Below are 21,825 nucleotides of genomic sequence, written 5' to 3' on the forward strand. Positions count from 1 at the left end.
ATATAGCAACCATTAAAAAAAACCTTACCAACAAATCATTAGATTTGTTCATGGCCTTATTTAAAGTATTTAGCATTGGAAGGGTAGTCTTGATTAACTTGTCAGTTCTTACACCAAAAAGGATTTTTTTTATTTCACAAGCCACCGACTGTTTACAGTCATCTGAAAAAAATACTTTTAGGATTAGTGTATTGATCGAATATTTGCAGCAGATATCCGAATAATATTTTCCCTGAAACCAATATTGGATTTAATCACATTTCATCCAAAATCTTTGATATTAATGCCAATATAGAAATAGTCTATTCCAATTTAAGCCCTGGCTCCTTTATCCAGCAGCTTCTGAATATACAGGAATGTCTTGGAAAGTTTTGCTGATTAAGACAATTACTAAAATATCCCATCTCAAAATATTGTAACATCCCACACTTTTTAAAGGCATAGACAGCAATATAAAAATAAATTAACGGCTTACAATATTTAAGTTGATTCAGAAGAAATCCAGAATGTATGCCTTTATTTTAATTGCATTACAGGAAATGACGTCAGAATATTCTAATTTTCTGAGAATGCAAAAAGAAATAGCTTAATGAATGATGGATTTCAACGTTGGTGTTGGCCATAGATAACCCTGAATTCAGAGGAGTAAGACGAAATATAAGGGTAATGATGCTAACCTTAAACAACTCAATGAACAAAATCAACCAAATTCAAGTTGCCCAATCCGGATTAAAATAAAATAACAAAGAACATAATATAGATATCAATCTGTTGATAAAGGATCAGATAGTATCAGTATTAGACAACACATATTGTATCGGAAGTTGAAAACTTGTAATGGCGCCAAGCTGATTGTGAATTTGGTGCTCAAAAACACATTGAAAAAACCTTGCTCATATTATAAAAAAAAATTCAAAGATATAAAAATACATTATCATCTTTATTCATAATATTGAACAAGTTTAAACCATTTGAATCCCGCTTGTATTTTAGGACATTGCATAATCATGAATAGCAATATACAGATTTTTCTAAAAACGTATATATAACGGTTCTTTTAAAACGCTCAGCTTGGATTAAAAGAAAGATAACAGTTTATCAAGATGATCGTTTATCCTCAGAAAAAAAAACCTTTTGATTTTCCAAATGACATTATGAAAACAGTTTTCAAATAATAAAAACATGAATATTACATAATGTGTGGAGGTTACATGACAACAGAAAAGAGGCATACACTAATTTTGTGAGTACTGAAAAAAGGCAACAGTCAACAGACTCACCAAGACTCGGTTCTCTGTCTTGTCTCCTTTGATCTCCAGTTTGACTCGCTTCCTCAGTGACAGCTTCACCTTCCTCCCCACCGCATCCCGCATGCTCTCTAAACACAGAAAGACAAAAGATTGAAAGGCAGCCTTGGCATTTATTTCAAATGTAATAGAAATGTCTTATTGAACACCTACAAGTTTATATCTCAATTGAATTAATAAGAGTAGAGCACTCGTCTTGGGATCAAGAGATCGCAGGTTCGAATCCCGGCTCCTCTGTGTTACATGTCAAAGTGTCCTTGGGTAAGACGCTGAACCCCTAATGCCCCCAATATGCAGGTTGGCGCCTTGAATGGCTGCACGGCCGCTATTGGTGTGTGAATGGGTAAATGTGAAGCACATTGTAAAGTGCTTTGGGAAGTCTTCATTGACTTTAAAAAGCGCTATATAAATGCAGATCATTTCATTTCATTTGATAAACCTATGTGTAATATTTATACAGACATAATTGCTTTTTTAATTGAAAATATGATCAATTTCACACACCACAAAGAATAGTGTTATTCAGAACCCTGAAGATGTAATGATATCTGATTTATAAGAAATCACATCACCTGGGTAGCAATACAGACGCCAATGCATATGAAATATATTACAATTTGCCCAACTTTATGTGAAGCAAAATTAAACTTCAGTATGCATTTTTATAAAAATTCTACAAAATCCATCCCCCCAAAAATCCAGAGAGTTAGGCATGCGTCTTTGCATATCCCTCTGCGCAACAAGGTATGTAATATACAAAAATACTTTTTTGGGCATTTTATCAAATAACCTTTGCTGTCCAACTTTCCACATCCTAAAATTGACATTCAGTCTACAAACCACATGCATTACAGGCTATATATCTAGTGATACTTGGGAAACAGTCAGAGCACTAACAAGTGCAGGTAGGTAATAAACTGACATGTTACTATGCGATCGAGCAATTTCATAGCTGTCTGAGCACACAAGTCTTTTATCACAGGTGTCTTGGATAAAAGTGATATTCTTTATCAAAAACATCCGACAGTGTCCCAAGGAAGGACCCCATATTGCGCAATGTGGCCATTCCCAACTACTATCAGTCCCAAAAAACAGATTAAAATGTATGTTGGCACCAGTAAGAGCATCTTTGTCAAACATAGTATTGCATATTACTCCAACTCAAGAAAGAGGTTATGCTAAACGTCAACAACAGTTAGATAGATAGATAGATAGATAGATAGATAGATAGATAGATAGATAGATAGATAGATAGATAGATAGATAGATAGATAGATAGATAGATAGATAGATAGATAGATAGATAGATAGATAGATAGATAGATAGATAGATAGATAGATAGATAGATAGATAGATAGATAGATAGATACTTTATTTATCCCCGGAGGGAAATTCACATGTTGAATGGTGCAACAAAAATGGGGAGGAACCGACTGCACTGAGATATAGTATGTGTATTTTACAGCGTATGCTCCCCTTCAGCTTGATTGTTCGCACCCAAGAGAAGCAGCAAAGTTGGCAAGCTGGCCTAGAGAGCAAAAGTGGGTCAGCTGCCTCGCCACGCTTTTCACACTCCCACTCAGCCATTCAGAGGCAGAAAATACTTGAGCACATCTGTGCTGCCATGTGTATCCTTTGCCCAAGGGTTCTTCGGATCAAAAGAAAACAAATAATTAGGAAAGCACCAAAAACAGCTCATCCGGTCGACATGCGCGTCATTTTTCTGCGTAGCGTTAATGTCTCTCTCCACAACGCGAAACCTTGAATATTTTAATGAGCTGGAGCGAAAGCAAACGTTTTATTTCACATCCAATCCAGAATAATTTATTTTTAAACAATGGAGTTAATTTTACAAGCCAGCCACCCTGTGGATTTAGTCTCAGCATATGAGTTACGCCTAATTGGAGAAAATAAACCTCAAGCAAAAATTGACTCTTGTTTACGGGCTTCTAGTAAATACAAATTGGTGTTGGTTACTTTTATTAGGTCAAGTCACATTTATTTGTAAAGTCCTTATTCACAAAATGTCTCCAAGGACTGCACAGGCCACAATTGGGTTTTTATTGATGTTGAATATGATTTGTGTACTGTTACCTAATGTAACACCGATTCCACCTGGAGCCACTGGAGTCAGGCACGGCTTAATTAATATAATTGTCCAATAATGAAATAATATACAATACTTAATTCAGGAAGTAGTGGATTTGTGCTGAACAGTTTAGGGTGTTACTTGCTTCTCTCCAAAGACAGCTGGAATTGATTTTGAGAAAATGTGTGATCTTAGGGAGAATAAACTGTACGGACAATGGATAAAATAAATAAATAGAGAAAAAAAGTATCCCTTTTACCTGATTTTGAATATAGAAAATTGACAAGCGGTCTAGAAAACGAATGGATCGAAGTAATGCAGATTACATACATTAATTGAATTAAGACAACTCTAGTTAAAGGAGAGGTGCGTCATTTGAGGTGTAATTAAACAAGTTGAAAGTTAAATATTTTCTCTAATAAGTATGTATTAACAATGCCTAACCAAGTTCAAAGAGCTCATATGCTTTATTTTCCAATGCACCTATCCACTTTTATCCTACTTTCAACTAAGCTGTTTGGGAAGAACACATTAAATAGGGTGAATGGGGGCTAGGGGAGTGCTAGAGAGGGCTGTCATGCTTGTCCCAGTGGGTTTTGTATTTACAGTGGAACCTCGCTAGTTCGCGGTTCCACTTTTGCGGGTTCAGAGCTTCGCGGGTCTAAAAAATATACCTTACCTTCTCAATAAAAGCATTTATTGACTTGAGCAAGCGCGAACTTATGTCAACTGAGGACACGGTGTGGCCACTCTTATTGTGACACAATGCTTAGTCATGGTGAGTCACCGCTTCGCTCACCCCCCCTCCTTCAACTCCTCCCACCTCACCCCCTTCTTCTGTGGTGCTGTTTATCATGGAGGAACTCGGCGACGCGAAGTAAGTATATTCTCTTCTGTCACATTTCATCTCAAGTTGAACTTTATTATACCAAAAGCGAGCGGTTTTTTTGTACTACCTAAACACGGCTAATTGGGTGTGGTTTCATCTATTTGTTGTAAAAGCCGTTCGATGCCGCTGGCTAAAGTATGATGGTTTTGTCAGAAGGTAGCTCTTTCACTTTCATTAAAATGAAGACAGACCATTTTTTTAACTGTTGTCTCCCAAAACGCTTCACAAACACTCATCAAATATCACATTTTCACAGTTTTTATTTTCAATATGTAACCAACCGGTAGTGTTAACAAGCGAAAAAAGCTGCGATGGCTGCATGTGGTTGAGAGCGGTTATTACAATCATACTGAATGGTTCGTAGTGGTTTCGCCGCAGTCCTATTCCGTGTAAATTAATTATGTAAGACATGGCTACACTTGTGGGTCATGTTTTGGTGCATTGAGTTCCAGTGTGAAGAGTTCTGGATGAGTCACCCAATAACTCCTTCCCATCATGCCAGATCACTTCGGTTTAATGGCGGGGGGGTATACTGTATACCTGTATACGTTTTTTTTAAGTAGTTTTGAAGGTGCGCCGCTACTTAGCGGATTATTAGTTTTCGCGGGTGGTCTTGGTCCCCATTAACCGCGATAACCGAGGGATTACTGTATTTGTTAGTATAGCATGAAAATGGTGAAAGTAAGAAAAGGCCTGCTTCAAGTAAAATCCGAATGCCAACACAAACCCCAAAATGAGAAAAAACGCATCATGAAAGAGCTGACCGAGGCTGAAATGATGACACAAGCCAGGAAGTGGCGGCACCGAGTAAAAAAGTACATTGAGCTCAAGACTAAAATTTCAATGTGAAAATGGTCTTACCTAATTAATGTGTGCTATCATTAAGTAGTGACTAATTCAGGGCGTAAACCGCATCGAACACCAAATCAAGTAGGATTGAGTCCAGCTAGCTGAGGTTCAACTTGAGCATTTTAATATATATATATATATATATATATATATATATATATATATATATATATATACACATACATATATACATATGTAACACCTATACTTTGATAATTTGCCTGAACCATTTTTTTATGAATAAAAATTTGTTTCTGAAAAAAATGCCACAGCCCACAATTTGGGATCAAGACCATTATAAATATTTTGTTAGTGGGATTATGGGTGTTTGTACTAAAGTGTGAGAATGACAAGTTACTTTGGAAGAGAAAAGAATAAATGTTTACATCTAAATGTACAATATACTGTTGAGGTAAAATAATAAAAGCCTAGATAGCGTTGTTCCTAAAGAATTTCTTGTAAACAAATGAGGCATGGTGCTGATTCACTACCATAGTTGAATGAATGACCCTAACAATGCTCATCATCCACACAACCCCTCACATGATGTGATCCTGACAGACTCCTTACTGTGCTCAATGAATGCAAGTTTGATCAGATTAATTGTCCAAACCACTTCATAAATATAAAATTCAGTAGGCAAATGATGCACTAAAGTGACCCAATTTAGCAGTGAGGTTATCTATGTTTAAGTTGCTCTATTCAAGTTCTGGAGTACACCACATGCCTCATTAAAAAAGAAGCAAGTCATTGTCCATAGAAGGGATGGAAACTGTGAGTGCTTGCTCAAGATTGCACCAAGGTGTCAAATACTAACTGCTTGGTCAAACAAAGTCCGTTTGACATGCAGTTTCACAACTGGAGGAAAAGTAAATGTCCAGTCTAACAATATAAACAGGTCAAGGAAGCACTGAGGCATTCACAAAACTGGTCATGTGAGTTTGACAGCAGCAACCACAAACACTTGGTGGGCCATCAGGACCAACTGGCTTACTCTTCTGGGTGCAATGAGCTTAAATTGGTTTGCTTATGAAAAAAAACGTCATTTGTGTGTCTGAAAAAAACAATTCTCTACAATGGACGGATGTTCACAAATTGAGGGACCTTCACACATGGGTACAGGGAGGGGACAAGGTACACGAGATTTGAAAAAAAAAAATATATTACAAGACAAATCTATAATGAAAAAAAATATATATAATAATTTAATAAGCGCAGTGGTTAGCACGTGTGCGACACAGTTCTGAGGTCGTGGGTTCAAATCCAGCTCCCGGCCTTACTGTGCGGAGTTTGTATGTTCTCCCCGTGCTTGCGTGGGTTTGATTGATCAAAAATGAGGGGGAAATGTCAAGACTAAAAGTCAATGAAATGAAAAAAAAAAAAAATGTACACATGTTAATGCCGATTTCGAGATATGATTGTTTCTCTTGTGTGATGATATGTTTTTTATGTTACATAAAATGCTCTGATTACATGACATGATTAATGTACAAACTGTTTTGATTGTAAAGGGGACAGGACCAAAATAAGCTCTGGCTTTTTACTGTCAGGCCTTTTTTTTCCTTTTGTCAACTGTTCATAAAAGCTGTTGATTTCAAATACATTATAACATTCTATATGATGATCAGAGGAAAAAAAATGTCAATAATCAATCAATGTCAAAGTCAGGCCCCGCAGGACACATTTGGTCCATGGGAATATTTGCTACGGCCCCTATAATGATCTTAAATCGTTCTTGTATCATTCACCAGGCATCGCAATGTATTTGATCTCTGTAGGTTACTTTTTGAAGAAAGTCTTGTCTTTATACAACATACTTTTGCACTTAATTTTATTGTATGATACTTTTAATTAATTTGTCAAGTAAATGATAGAAAATTGCTGAAGTAAATTTAGACTACTTTTGCCAAAATATAAACTATAAGCTACAAATGCCCCCAATAAGCAGGTAGGCGCCTTGCATGGCTGACTCCCTATTGGTGTGCCAGTGTGTGTGTGTGTGAAAGGGTAAGTGTGAAGCACACTGTAAAGCGCTTTGGGAGGTCTTCATTGACTTGAAAAGCGCTATATAAATGCAGACCATTTACCATTACCATTCACAAATGGTTCCTCAATAATACCAGCTTCTTTCGTTTAATGTTATTATTGAAATAAAAAAACATGCCTTTGGAGCCTGTTGAGAATTGAAATTTACTGACATAGCCATGAGAAAACATGTTTTTTCATCTGATCATACTGTACTATATTTGGTAGGTTCAATTAGGTTTCTCAACTGGTGGTTCGGGACCCAAAAATGGGCCACGGACAGTTTTCAGTTAATTGCGTGGCCTTTACCTTGGCAAAACAATGATAAGAAGAGGGTCATTCTAACTCCTTAAGAGTAGATGGTGCTAATTCCCGACAAATGCAAATCACAGAAAGGAAACTATATAGTTTGTATAATCGTGTTGAGCATTGCCAAACGCAGATACAATAGAGAATAAATGTATATATAAATATGGATATGATTATCTTGAAGACAAAGCCACTGAAGTGAAGTGTTTTGGATTTGATTAAAAAATTAGCTAATTGAGCATCAAGGGGGATTTATGTCTTTAAGTTGTTATGGTTTTACTGGTCATTCTTTTTTAAAGTGAATGTATTTTAATATATTTGGTTTAAACTGAAAAATTATTTTATTCAATACATTTGAGAAGTGGATTAGATTTTTTTATTTGGTTTGTGGCTTGTGATTTGGGTGGGGTGGTTGGTCCTTGCCAGACCAGTTGAGAACCACTACACTAGACTTACATGAGTCATTTTAAAATGTTTCAATATTCTATCAGTCCAGCTCTATTTGACATTTGACTTTGACATCTCTGTCCTACTTGAACAGGTTCAGCTATGAATTCCTTATGGTTATTTTATGGTATTGCTAACTACACGTTGAGGACAGAACATCCACAATAAAGACCACTCCTCAAAACAAGGGGATACGTGTATCGAGGTGAGATCATTTGCAAAAGAGCTTTTAGGGACTTGTACATAGTTAAAGTAATAGCTCTACAGCTGTAACAATCCCACTATTGTCTGACACTGACGGGCACAATGAGAGGCTGTGCAGCGTTGCAGGAGGACGAAACGACAAACGCACATGCATGCACGCGTGGGCATGAACACATGGCCAGAAATGATCTTTACATCTTTACTGTACTCACCAATGAGCTCTTTGGGAACCTCTGACCCCTCCTCGCTCATTTTGCGTAAAGTTTAGTATCCAAGAACACGACTCTTAGGGGTTTCTCCTTCTCGCTTGCACCGGAATGAAGGGGGAAATTTTTGAGGAAGCCCAAGTCCACGGTGGTGGTACACTCTCGCCGATTACATACTCATCTCCCCCCGGTGAGTCTCGAGAATATGTCGGCGAGAAGAGTCGCACAGCATCGCTTTGTGATCCAAGCGGCTTTAAGATGACGTGAGACGGAGGGGGGGGAAGTACGGCGAGGAGCGGATTTGTACCGTATCTCCGGAGGCACCACGGGACAACATCCCTCTCTCGCCGTTTCCCGAGCGTAAAGCTGACGGTGGTTATTCCTCGGCTAGCCAATAGTGGGGACCGGCAGCCGGAGCCCCTCCCAAGCCGTCGATGCGACAGCCGATAGTGGCGTGGCAGCCGGAGAGGGGGGCGGCGGTTGCGGTGGGTGTCAATCGGACGATAACGAGCTTTAAGCTGTCTACCACTACTTTACAAAGAGAGAGCTAGCTTAGCTTTTGACAGCGCCTCACAACCTCAAGCGAAGTCAACTAAAACAGCCCAATTTGATATGTAGTATCATAAAAGGTACTGGGGAGGAAATAAAACAGGGTTTAGAAAAAGTTGTGCTTTTCAAGCGTCTCAAAACACAACAAAACGGTAGACATGTCTGCGCTGCTTCCCTTTGCTAGCGTCTATGACAACCAATGAAGTTAGAGAAAGGAGAGCCTGACATCTTGTGGTTTGTAGCTGAACTGCAGATTGGAGTTTCCGACACTGGTGACGTCGCACTTACTTCCGGGTGTGTACGTTTGTATTTAATTTAATTTATATGTTCGATGTTTCTCACATTTTTAAATTATTATTTTTTATTAATAATATTATAATAATATAATCTTTCTTATACTACTACTTTTTAATTGTTATTTTTCACTGTGGTACTTTATCTGCTTGTCATTAGGACGGCACTTTTCAATTTCGTTGACAATGAGTTCTATAGAGTGCTTCGAGGTCCTAAGATTACCCACAATGCATTGCTGGCGCCCATTTTGGAAGTCCACAAAGCTTTTCACTTAATTGTTATTGTTCAGCGAACCAGTTAGATTCTACATTGTAATGCAGAATACGTGCGTTATTGTTGGCTGTTGTAGCCGAGGGGAAAAGGGTGGGAAGGGCTTCTTTAGACTTCCGAAGTGTGTTTACGATCAGGGGATTGAAGCTCAGGAGAAAAGTGAACGGCGAAGACGAATGTGGCTGGCAGCTATCAACCGGTCGAATTTGCCAAAGCTTGACTGTGTTCGTGTTTGTTCTGACCACTTTCTGACAGGTAAATTGAATTATTTATGATGTAGAAATAAATTTTAAAAAGGTTATGGGACATGTGTACTTCATGACAACAGCTCGACGACCCCAAACTACTTTTATAACATATATGTGAGGTATTTCGCCGAAAACGACATTTAAAAACCGAACAAAACTCCGTTTCTCATTCGTACACTATTTTGGTGGAGAAATTCAACGCGGTTTCAGGGAAAGAGAGTCTCCTTTCCTCAGTCAACTCGCGTCAATAGAGGATTTAAAGCCCCCGAAAGCTAAGCTAACTTAGCCACCGGTGCGCCGTTCGGAGAAGCGTTGCCTTTCCCGGGTTGTTCAACATAGAACAAAAGGGAAGCAACATGAGAACAACATTCCCCTAAACCTGCAACACAGTTGCAATGGGCACATAGAATCGATGATGACTTGTCAACAATGATCAATGGTTGTAAACTTGGCTGAGACAAACTCTGAGAATGTAGAACTTTCCCTTTCACAGTCTTGTTTTCATCACCTTCGCTTGTGTGCACAGACACATCCCGAACCCAACCAGACACAAATCTGTCGTAGGCTTCCATACTTTTGTAATTTTGAAAATCCTTCAGTTCACAAAAGGGACTTGGGTGGAAAATAAGATAGTTAACAAGTTCGATGTAAGTCACACACGGCAACAAATCGGGATCAGACTTCCAGTCCTTGTTTTTAATTTTGTAGGGATCCAATTTTCCAATAAAATGCAACTTCGCAGCGTACCGCTCGCGTGCTTGCTTGTCTAAACTCTCCACATAGTTTTCCATAGTGTTGATGGACAAAATCCGTACACAAACGAAGCTAGTTGAGTAAATAAATAGACAAACTGAGTAAATGTTTGCTCTTCTCGCTATCACCGCTTGTAATCGACAGACTTCCAAGATGGCGGCACGAAGCCGTGTTACTATTTTTAGCACAAACTGAACTGGTTGCCAGCCAGTCGCAGGGCACACAGGGACAGACAATTCGCCCGCTCATTCACACCTAGGGACAATTTGGACGTGACATGCATGTTTTTGAAATGAGGGAGGAAACCGGACTGCCCAAAGGAAACGTAAGCGCGGGGAGATCAAGCAAACTCCGCACAGGAAGGCTGGTAGCTGGATTTGGTCCCTTGACCTCAAAACTGTCTCGCAGATATGCTAACCACTCAGTCGCCGTGCTGCCCGCATCCCATTCAACACTTTATAATTTCATACTCTCACTGTAATACACCGGAGCCCCAACAGACTCTGCTGCTATGCCGCAAGTGACACTAGCTGAGCGAAAAAGGAGTCTGGAATCAAATGGACTAAACCATTTCAAGGCAGTGAAGTATTCCCGACGCTGTGTTGTTCACATTTTTGTTTCGATTTCCTTTATTTTTAATCTAGCACTTTTCATCATATTTAAGCGTATTCTGTCTTTTATTAATGATAAAACTGTTTTAAAAATGCATGAATTCTCCATGTGCTTGGGGGAAATTTGCGTGTGCTTGAGCTTATCCCCAATACAAGCTGGTTATGCCCATGATTGCGCCTCCTAGAAATGCACTCCTAAACCTTGTAGAAAGCCTTCCAAGATTGGTCACAGGTCAAAATAATTCAGTAGAAACATCACGCCAAATCTAGTGCAACTTTTAAAAACTCACTTTCGGAGTCACTTTAAATTCCAGATCTTCAAGGGAGTGCTTAATAAGTATTCGATTTTATTGTACTAATTTTTAATTTTCTTTTGTTCTATCCAAATGATCAAACATGTTCCTCTCGCAACGACTATTCAGTGATCTTTTTACAGTGTGCCGTGGTCTGATGAGTCCATATTTAAAAATGATATTGTAAAATGATTTACAGCCAGGGAAAACTATAACCAGAAAACAAAATTGACAAGTGTAAAAAGGGTTTTCATTTGTGTATTTATATTTGTTATCTTTGTGCCTTTATCTACCAGCCATCTGCTTGTTAGTAACTAAGGTGGATTGGAATCAGAAAATGAATGGATTAAACACTTAATTCAGCCATGTCCAAAGTCTGGACCGGGGGCCAGTTACGGCCCGTGATCAAATTTTTATTGGCCCGCGGCCTCTGTCATGAAATAAATAATATGAGGCTCACCGATAAAAGTTAAATTCGTACAAAAAAAAAAAAATCACCATTTCACCAGATGATGGCAGTAGCCCCTTAGACACCTTGCCCTTGGTTTTCTGTGAGAACTTTAGCCCACCCCGTTTCCGACATAGCGACTGTAAATTAAACATTAAAGTTGACTGTCACTGCCACTTCCTGCATAAGTGATATCAGAGGGTTTTTCCTAAGAAAATCTGAAAGAATCTGCCCAATTTGCCAAGAGACTGTGGCTGTTTTCAAAGAATTCAATATCAAGAGGCACTGCAAGATCAAACATCCTGACTAGGACAAGCTAACTGGAAACTAACGCTGTGAAAAGGTGAAGCAACTGGAAGCTGTTTTAACAGTCCAGCAGTTTTTTCATGAGACCCTCAGAGTCAAAAGAAAAGGCTGCACAGGCGAGCAAAGAGGTTGCGACGCTGGCCTTTAACTGTGGGTAAATTTATAAAAGACTGTTGAAAGAATGACAGGCTGAATAGTCGGCCCTCACACATTATCACTTTACCAAATCTGGCCACCCCTGACCTAATTGAATGATTCCTGTACTTTTACAGACATGAATCACATTTAATGTTTACTGATCTTGCACTAATGCTCAATTGTGCAGTGTCTCCAAAACTCAGCCACACAAAAATGATATAGAAAAACAAAGGGCATGTTTGTGGGAAACTAAAATTATTGAATACGCGATAATTCATTTATGCGTGGTGTGGCCCAAGTACTGCTTAAAAAGTAAAGGTGAAATATTTCTGCTGAAAATGACCCAAAGTAAATGTCTTTGACTGTAGTGATGCATAACTTTTGTTTTTTTAAAAGCCTGTTTTAGAAATTCGAAGCCACAGCATGTCATATCTTTTATGAGGAAATGCATTTTTACAAACCATTTGGCATTAGTGTTACACAAAGCATTTATATATATACACACACACAAAAAAAAGTCCAAAATTGATCATAAAAAACAAAATATTTGCAGCTTTTATAATCCAGTATTTCTTACAAAGCAGTTTAAAAAAACAAGCATTTACACAGAACGGAAAGGTAAATTTCCATTATTTTTTTAAATAGAACACAATCGTACATTCATATAGCGGACAATACTAAAATAGAACTCTTATTACTTTCACTCGCCAGCAGTCGCAGACAAAAGCAACAAAGGACATACAGTATAGCTCTTACCTAGATTTCATTATGAAATCTAATCCTTCCTCTCAAATAGCCAGACACGATTAAAAAACAACGTTACCTGACCACTTTTTACAAAATAATTTTATTAACATTTAAAATAAGTACTTTATTCCTCTTCACAGACTCCAACAATCTAAGAATTTCCGAAGTATAATGTTATAGTCGACCTTTAATAAACCACAGTGTAATACCAGATTCATTACAAGGCTGAAAGTGGGCTTAAGTAAGGGTGTCTTAATTTTTCCAGATTTGAAAAGGGTATTATATCATTAAACCTAACTATTATCCTCTATTTAGAATCCAGACAGCGATAATAATATCTTTTTTTTAAATTATAAAAATACATATTTGCAAATATTATTAATGATATTGAAAAAAATACCCCAGATTGACAAAGCTATGTTCATTTCGCGTTAACAGAACTTCTGTACTGGATTCATGATATTGTATTGAATAAGTTGAACTAATCTCAAAAGGGACAGTGTGTAGTATTTGACCACTAGATGGTACTGTATTGTGCAGTGCAATCAAAGCGGAGTGCTAAAAAGCATGAAGAAGAATACAGACTATTAAGGCTCGAAGTGACCAAACTGCACCATTTTTAATCTCGTTTTGTCGTCCAATGTTTTGTGAGGTTTTTGTTTTGTTTTTTGGGGTACCCGTAGCAGCAAAAAGGCCGACAACTGTCACCTCCCTCCATGTGAGACTTATCCGTCCATCAATTATCTGCACCGCTTATCCTTAGTAGGGTCGCAGGTGTGAGGTTTATGTCATGTCAAATAGTTGCAAATATCTTGTAAATAATGTCTTATTTAAATAAATGCCGATTACATGATAGGTCATGTATTTTTGCTCATTATTTGAATCAATACAGTACTGTTTTTTCTTTAACAAATGAAGTTTTTCTTTACTACAAGGCCGTACTGAATAAGATACATTGTGCCTTTAATGTTGCTAGCTTTTTAAATGGACAGTGTGTAATATTTAGTGCCTCCTGGTGGTACAAGAAGAAAAAAACATTGATTTGATTACTAGGCATAAATACATGAACTATCATACCAATGTTAATTTGTGTCAACAATAAGACAATAAATTAAGCTGGAAAACACACATCAGACACATACAAACTAAAGTATCTAAAAGCATTTCAATAATTAATAAAGCCAAATTAATTTTAAACTATAATGCATTGTATTTATTATATTGTTCTCTAGTTCCGCTATACTTAACATATTGTGCAGAAGTCTGTGGTAATAGTTACAAAAGTTCATTACAGTCCCTTTTTATCCTCCAGAAACGTGCAATTAGAACCTTTTACAGGGTAGCATATCGAGATCATAATAATATTTTATTCCTGCAGTCCCAACTACTAAAATTAGATTATTTAGTAAAATTTTTCACTGCACAACTGCTATTTAAGGTCAACAAAAACACAGTTCCAGAAAACATCCATAAATTATTCATTCGAAAAGAAGGAAATTATAACTTAAGGGGCTGTAGTGAATTCATGATCCCAAAGGTGAGAACCACCAGGAGAAGTATGTGTGTCTGTGTGTGGAGTCAAGCTCTGGAATGGTTTGCAAGACAAGATCAAACGATGTCCATCTATTTACTTGTTAAAATTTAAATGCAAAAAAACATTCCTGGCGGAATACCGGGATGAAGAAAATCGGGTATGAGTGATACGAGTGCGTCTAGAACTAGCATTAACTTTGTGTTATTGTTGCTGTTGTTATACCATAACTGTTATTATTAATAGTATTACAATTGTTGTTATATAATTGGTGTGTTTAATAGGGAAGATGAAGGGGTAGGGAATATAAGCATTTGCTTCTGACTACCCCTTTTCGAACATATTATGTATATTATTTTGTTGTTGAGTTATTGTTTTGTTCTGTTTTTATTTTAGTGTTTGAATAAAGTTTTCATTTGTTCAATCATAGGTTGATAAATTTGTATTTATTTTACATAGTAAAATCCCAACCTCAGTTTGTTTGGAATTCTTCCACAACACTGTGCTGTGTATCACTGGCCCTTGCTCGTCCCAGACAACACAGTGCCATAAAGGGGTCAAATGTTACACATTGGGGCTTTAAGTGTGATTTGAAACCAGGGATGGGCATCACATATCAAGACAATCAATTTAACATTACCAATTGGTTTGTTTGGATTATCAAGTCTTGAAACAGATAGGAATAAATAAACTTTTCATTTTTTGTACATGTTCAACAATAAGCAGAGTGCGCCAATTTGTTTGTGGTCTGATGAGACCCTTTGGGAAGAATTGTTTCACTTTATACCACACTGTCAACAATCTCTATCACTGACAAATGCAGTAGTCATTATCAATTTGTGGCCCCTTAGTCGAAAAATGTAAATTCAGCCTATCCCTAACCAAAATGACCTCACTCATTGAACGGTTTGAGCGTTTTAAAACACAACTCATCCTGCAGCATGCTGACAAACATCTTCTCATACGTCTTGCGTGTAGTAGTGGACCCGATGATGCGGATGATCTTCTTGAGGCCCTTTAGCAGATAGCGAGGTGCCCCTTTGTTGCGAAGCACCCTCACACTGTGAGAGAGACCTTTGACAAGATCCAAGTCAAAGTTTGCCATTTTCCAAAGGTGGAGGAGCTGCAGCATGTACTGCTTGGGCGGACATGTAGACACTAACGCAGAGACATCTTCGCTTCGTACTTTCATCCCTGGTAAGCTGTTTGTGACCTCCAGGAGGTCAACCAAAGTCACGTTTTTAAGGCTGTTGCAGCGTGAGATCTTGCGTTCGCAGAGGTTTATTCCTGTGTGAACAAGAAAAATGCTGGTTGTAATAAATGCTGGTTGTTTCATGCGTCTTCAGTAAAAGGAATACTGTATCACAGGGGTCGGGAACCTTTTTGACCCAAAGAGCGATAATTGCAAAGTTGTTTTTTTTTGAGAGAGCCACGCGGCATATTGTTACACAAATTTTAATCAAACAGCCAAATCCGCCTAATTTTTTCCGCACATTTTATTTCACTGTGTGACGAAAGATGATTTTATAAAATTAATGGAATAATAACAAAGCCAGAACCTGCACAAGGTTTCTGGCTGTATGGTATTTCCCTTCAGCGCAGAGTGAGAGAGCGGGAAGCATGATGTGTGTGCAGAGATCAGGCCAACCATATCCCGTACTCAATCAAATCAGTCGACTCCTACCGCTAACCCATTCAAATTGCTTTGTGTACTTGGTTGGTGGTTTGAAGAGTTTATAGTTTGTTCTGTGGGTTTTTCATCATCAAGTGTCACAACAGTGAACATTATTTTTTTAAATGAGCTTCCGTATAAAAGATTCCTTAGTGACATAAAGCCAAAAGACTGTAAATTATAGTGGAAACTTTTCCATTTATGTACTGGACTCTCATTACCGACGCTTCTGATTCTGAATCTGCATAAACTCTAGCATTTTTGCAATTCGGAGATGGATTAAGAGCTTGCTCTGTCCGCTCCATGCATCGACCCGGTATTGCTGTACCTCCGGGAACAGTGCTTTCGCACTGATCGCTGCATGGCTCTGTGGCTAGGACCTTGACTCGGCCTATTGGCTGAGAACAAGTGTCTCGGCCCGTGGCTTTGTAGTGAATTATGAATTGACCGATAATGGATAATGGAAAATTGATAATGAATATAGAACAATAACCCTTACAAAATCCCCCCCCCTAGGCTTTGCACTGACTAAACCTTGACTAGGCCGATGCAGAATTGGAATGACACATGAAATTTGCACAAGAAAGCCTTTATCTCCAGGCCATATGTACTCGTGAGCCTTAGCTTCCCAAACCCTGCTAGATCAAAGCGGCGCTGCCACGAGCGGCTGCCTTTTCCAGCAGCTGCCCTATTGTTTTATTGTCTGCTCCTATCTTCTGTGTTTTTTCTTCCCGTTTTGACAACTACACTATGGATTACTTCTATCCTATGGACATGGGTTTTAGCGCACAAAAATGTGTCTAATCAAGGAATCAAGTCCTTGCCCTGAAGAATTCTCGTGCCGGCGTGATGAAGGGGCCTATCGTGGAAGAAAAGCCGGAGCTAGCTAAGCGGCTAGCGGCGTTATAAGTCTTCGGTACCATCTGTAATCATGGTAAATGCGAACTCACGACCAAATAAGATCATTGAGTGCTGGTGGAAAACATCGAAGCGCACAGGGAGCGCAGTTGCTGTGTTTTGCGGAAACGTGGCTCACGTTTAGCATTCCAGACGCTAACGTGTAGCCACCCGGAGCTACCCGGAGCTATCTGGCTTCAACGCCGCTAAACAGGGACACGAAAGCCGGGGGGAATCGGAGAGGAGGCGGACTTGCTAACACGAGGTGGTGTATCCCTGGATTTTGACAAAGAAAAGATTTCCATCTGCCGCAGGGATGTCGAACTTTTGGACTAGCGTGACGTCATCCACTCCGCTACAAGCACCCCTAGGGCATCATGTTAATCTGTTAATAAACAACGGGGTAGACTGCTGGAAGTGTGAATTTCCCTACAGGGATGAATAAAGTATCTATCTATCTATCTATCTATATATATATATATATCAGGAAATTAAGGCCCCAAATTAATGTTGGCATCGAAAAAGCATCAAACACATTGTTCACAGACGTTACAATTTAAATAGAGCTGATGTTCTTTGTTTTGTTTACACACATTATGGTAATTAGTTACTATAACACGGATGAGTCAATCATAATTCAGGCAACAAATTGCAAATCAGGGTTCTGTGTTAAAAAAATCCATGTACAATAAGAAAATAAAATCACCTTTTTCCCTACCCAACACCCCAGAATGAAAAATACACAGACAGGAAAAACGATTAAAAAAGAAATGAAACGATTGTGGCAAGGCACAGGCTAACCCTGAGAGGAAAGGGACCCAATGGATGCTCATTCACACTGATGAGGATGGCAGCAGGGATTAAAAGTAGATTTGTTACTGAAAAAGGTTTTAAGTAAAAATAATACAACTTAATGAAAATTATCAAGCCATGTTAAAAAGAAAAAAAATAAACAATTGACTAAAAATAACAAATATGCATGTCGGGGACTGGTGAGTTTTTGTAATGTACCAATTAACAAAATGTTACTAAAAACCGATATATCTGAATTAAAGAAATATGGACTTGTTCTGTCTACCAATGTGCAACATAAAATACTAATATCACATTGTGGCAAAAAATGATCAAAACAAATTAAGGGCTCCATTTTTCACTCTATCGTGTGTTTATATATTAATTTCAAGCACATTTTTTTTACTTCAAGTTATCTTTTATTGTCCCCTGCCCACTGCACAAGGATGGCTGGGATGGGCTCTAGCACCCCTGCGACCCTACTGAGGATAAGCAATAATGAATGAATACATTTTATTGAAGATATTTCAAAGACATTTCCAGGATTATGAAAAATAATTGTAAATTAGTAACAAAAAGTATGGGAATTTAGTCTGTGATCAATAACAAATTAACAATTAAAGGCATGCTTGATTATGATTAAAATCCATAATTAACTGGGCCAATATATACCTTAAAGATGGATGCAAAAAATGTTTTGTGTCTGTGTGCTCTTATAGATTTGAGTATGGGTGTATGCATATATACAGTATGGTATGGGTGCTAACTACATTACATTAAAAAACTATCAAAAAATGTTGTAGTTTTTTTTAATTCCTTCAGAAAGAAAGAAAGGCAGGGCTTATGGAAGGGCTTTCAGAACAGATTTGGAAATGGGCATTGTGAGGGTTCCTTGTACAGTCCTCTCCTAATCTTAAAAGTTAAAAATTATTTTATGTCTTCTCTCCTTATTAACTACTAATAATAATTCAATGTTTTTGTTCCCCTCGGGCAAATTCATTATCAGCAACTGAAGCGGGTGGAGGTACAGTTAGTGCTGTCAGAGCAGAAATGACCGATTTACAGCATCTGGTATTCCCGATCGGTCTCCCATCCAAGTATTACCTAGGCCCGACACTGCTTGGATTGCCTGAGAAAGAGCATTCTCAGTATGTTCAAAAACAGGTCAAAACTAAAAACCCTAAACTTTCATGAACTTTAAAGGTACTTCTGTCACGAGACGTGGTGGCGTGGAAGGTGACCGGACCAGAACGGAGGCAGGAGGCATGAAGGGAGAACTCAAATGCGTTGACGATCCATAGGTTTTATTTAATAAAATAAAAGTCGCCCAATACTCCGAGGCAAAACAGAACAACACAGAGTTCCTCCGGCACGAACTCAACAGGACAAGGCATAACAGACTAAAACAGGACAAGGCATAACAGACCGGGATTGTGAATAATGAGTAGTAATGAACCCGCAACCGCAGAGCCCACCATGCAGCCTTAAATACAGATCCACCATTAGTGGAACTGCTTTCAGCTGTTGCCCAGGGGGCGGGGCAGACTGGTCACCAAGGCGACCGTGACAGAGCCCCCCTCTTAAGGGACAGCTCCCGAGGTCCCAAAAAAGAAAAAATTACTACCTCGCGCCCCGGAATGTTGACGATCGAGATTGGGGCAACCCTGCTCCCTCCTCCGAACACGCAGGAACGGGGAGAGGCAGGCGCCATCTGCGTCGCGCGGATCGGAATCGACGCTCGGCAGGGGGGGGTCTGGTGGCCAACTGGACAGGGGATGACAGATAAACAGGACAGGCAAGAACAGGACAGGCAAAATCAGAACAGGTAAACAGGACAGGCCGATGCAGAAGAGTCGCACTCAGGACAGGCCGATGCAGAAGAGTCGCACTCAGGACAGGCCGATGCAGAAGAGTCGCACTCAGGTCAGGCCGATGCAGAAGAGTCGCACTCAGGTCAGGCCGATGCAGAAGAGTCGCACTCAGGTCAGGCCGATGCAGAAGAGTCGCACTCAGGTCAGGCCGATGCAGAAGAGTCGCACTCAGGTCAGGCCGATGCAGAAGAGTCGCACTCAGGTCAGGCCGATGCAGAAGAGTCGCACTCAGGTCAGGCCGATGCAGAAGAGTCGCACTCAGGTCAGGCCGATGCAGAAGAGTCGCACTCAGGCCAGGCCGATGCAGAAGAGTCGCACTCAGGCCAGGCCGATGCAGAAGAGTCGCACTCAGGCCAGGCCGATGCAGAAGAGTCGCACTCAGGCCAGGCCGATGCAGAAGAGTCGCACTCAGGCCAGGCCGATGCAGAAGAGTCGCACTCAGGGGGGTCAGATGCAGAAGAGTCGCACTCAGGGGGGTCAGATGCAGAAGAGTCGCACTCAGGGGGGTCAGATTCAGAAGAGTCGCACTCAGGGGGGTCAGATTCAGAAGAGTCGCACTCAGGGGGGTCAGAGTCAGAAGAGTCAGGCTCAGGGGTTCAGGTTCAGAAGTGGCGATTCAGACAGGACAGGCGGAATCAGAACAGGCAAGACATGAGAGAGTCAAAATCAAAACAGGCAAGACATGAGAGAGTCAAAATCAAAACAGACAAGACATGAGAGAGTCAAAATCAGAACAGACAAGACATGAGAGAGTCAAAATCAGAACAGACAAGACATGAGAGAGTCAAAATCAGAACAGACAAGACATGAGAGAGTCAAAATCAGAACAGACAAGACATGAGAGTCAAAATCAGAACCGGCAAAACAGGAGGAGCGGAGTCGGGCTGGCAGGCAGCGGAGTCGGAGTCGGCCCGACGGGCAGCGGAGTCGGCCCGACGGGCAGCAGAGTCGGAGTCGGGCTGGCACGCAGGGGAGACGGAATAGCAGACAATCGGCACGGGAGTCGGGCAGGCAGGCATGAGAGTCGAACAGGCAGGCGTCAATTCTTCCCGGGACTCCATTCGAGGCACAGCAAGGGCCACGACGGGCGGGGCCGTGGTTCGAACGGGCAGGGAAGGCCAACTCAGTAGGCGCCTGCCGAACTGCGCTCTCCAGCTCTCCCAAGTCGCGCTGGGATCGTTCGCTGAGTTCTATTTGTTGGCTGGTTCATTCTGTCACGAGACGTGGTGGCGTGGAAGGTGACCGGACCAGAACGGAGGCAGGAGGCATGAAGGGAGAACTCAAATGCGTTGACGATCCATAGGTTTTATTTAATAAAATAAAAGTCGCCCAATACTCCGAGGCAAAACAGAACAACACAGAGTTCCTCCGGCACGAACTCAACAGGACAAGGCATAACAGACCGGGATTGTGAATAATGAGTAGTAATGAACCCGCAACCGCAGAGCCCACCATGCAGCCTTAAATACAGATCCACCATTAGTGGAACTGCTTTCAGGTGTTGCCCAGGGGGCGGGGCAGACTGGTCACCAAGGCGACCGTGACAACTTCGGAAAGGCTGGACAAGTAATCATAAACCACTCTTTGTCCACCAGCCAGATTTACACCAAAACCAAATTTGTAAAACCCAATTTAATAATTTCTGATGTAATTCAATTTTATCACAGTGAAGAAGAATTTCAAAATAAGACCTGCATAGTAAGGCCAGAAAAAAATGAAAAATAAATGAAATGGTCGCCATCGTACATTCAAGGAAACTGTGCGGGTCAGATGTATCGACATTTCGTTCTGTATACACGTGTACTAGAATGACAATAAAGTAGATCTGAATCTGAATCTGAATCTTAGAATACCTTTGATAATGCCATACTGCTTGTCCTGGTCCTTGTTCTGCTGCCTCCACAGCCGTAGCAGCTGGATGACTTGCTGCTGTGGTGAACAGGCCTTCTTTAGCCTCTCCACGCTTTTACCATCCACTCTACGGCCCGGAAGACTCTCCAGCAGCTGCTCAAGGGGCATGGAGGACAGCTGCAGTGAGGCGAGCGACTGGAAGACTGCCTCTTCACACAAGAGCACATC

At 40.1% G+C, this 21,825-nt stretch overlaps 2 protein-coding genes and 1 pseudogene across 2 annotated transcripts in view; 1 reads left to right on the top strand and 2 right to left on the bottom strand.

Annotated features, from left to right (window-relative positions):
- The window catches only part of LOC148371618 (F-actin-uncapping protein LRRC16A-like), a 74,951-nt gene extending 65,884 nt beyond the window's left edge, over window positions 1-9,067 (bottom strand). Inside the window, exons 1-2 of the mRNA XM_088326160.1 lie at window positions 8,333-9,067; window positions 1,281-1,378 (exon numbers count right to left, since the gene is read on the bottom strand). Of these exons, the coding sequence (XP_088182286.1) occupies window positions 1,281-1,378; window positions 8,333-8,372 (138 nt within the window). The 5' untranslated portion in view covers window positions 8,373-9,067. The remainder of the gene's footprint in view (window positions 1-1,280; window positions 1,379-8,332) is intronic.
- Window positions 9,068-12,657: 3,590 nt separating this feature from the next.
- The window catches only part of LOC148371620 (tumor necrosis factor receptor superfamily member 11B-like), a 43,013-nt gene continuing 33,845 nt past the window's right edge, over window positions 12,658-21,825 (bottom strand). The window contains exons 5-6 of the mRNA XM_088327907.1: window positions 21,600-21,824; window positions 12,658-15,801 (exon numbers count right to left, since the gene is read on the bottom strand). Of these exons, the coding sequence (XP_088184033.1) occupies window positions 15,407-15,801; window positions 21,600-21,824 (620 nt within the window). The 3' untranslated portion in view covers window positions 12,658-15,406. The remainder of the gene's footprint in view (window positions 15,802-21,599; window position 21,825) is intronic.
- On the top strand, window positions 16,444-16,529 carry LOC148371621 (U2 spliceosomal RNA; annotated as a pseudogene).

The sequence above is a fragment of the Urocampus carinirostris genome, chromosome 2 (assembly GCF_059441175.1).
Source record: "Urocampus carinirostris isolate Australia breed hairy pipefish chromosome 2, RoL_Ucar_1.0, whole genome shotgun sequence".
NCBI classification, from domain to species: Eukaryota; Metazoa; Chordata; class Actinopteri; order Syngnathiformes; family Syngnathidae; genus Urocampus; species Urocampus carinirostris.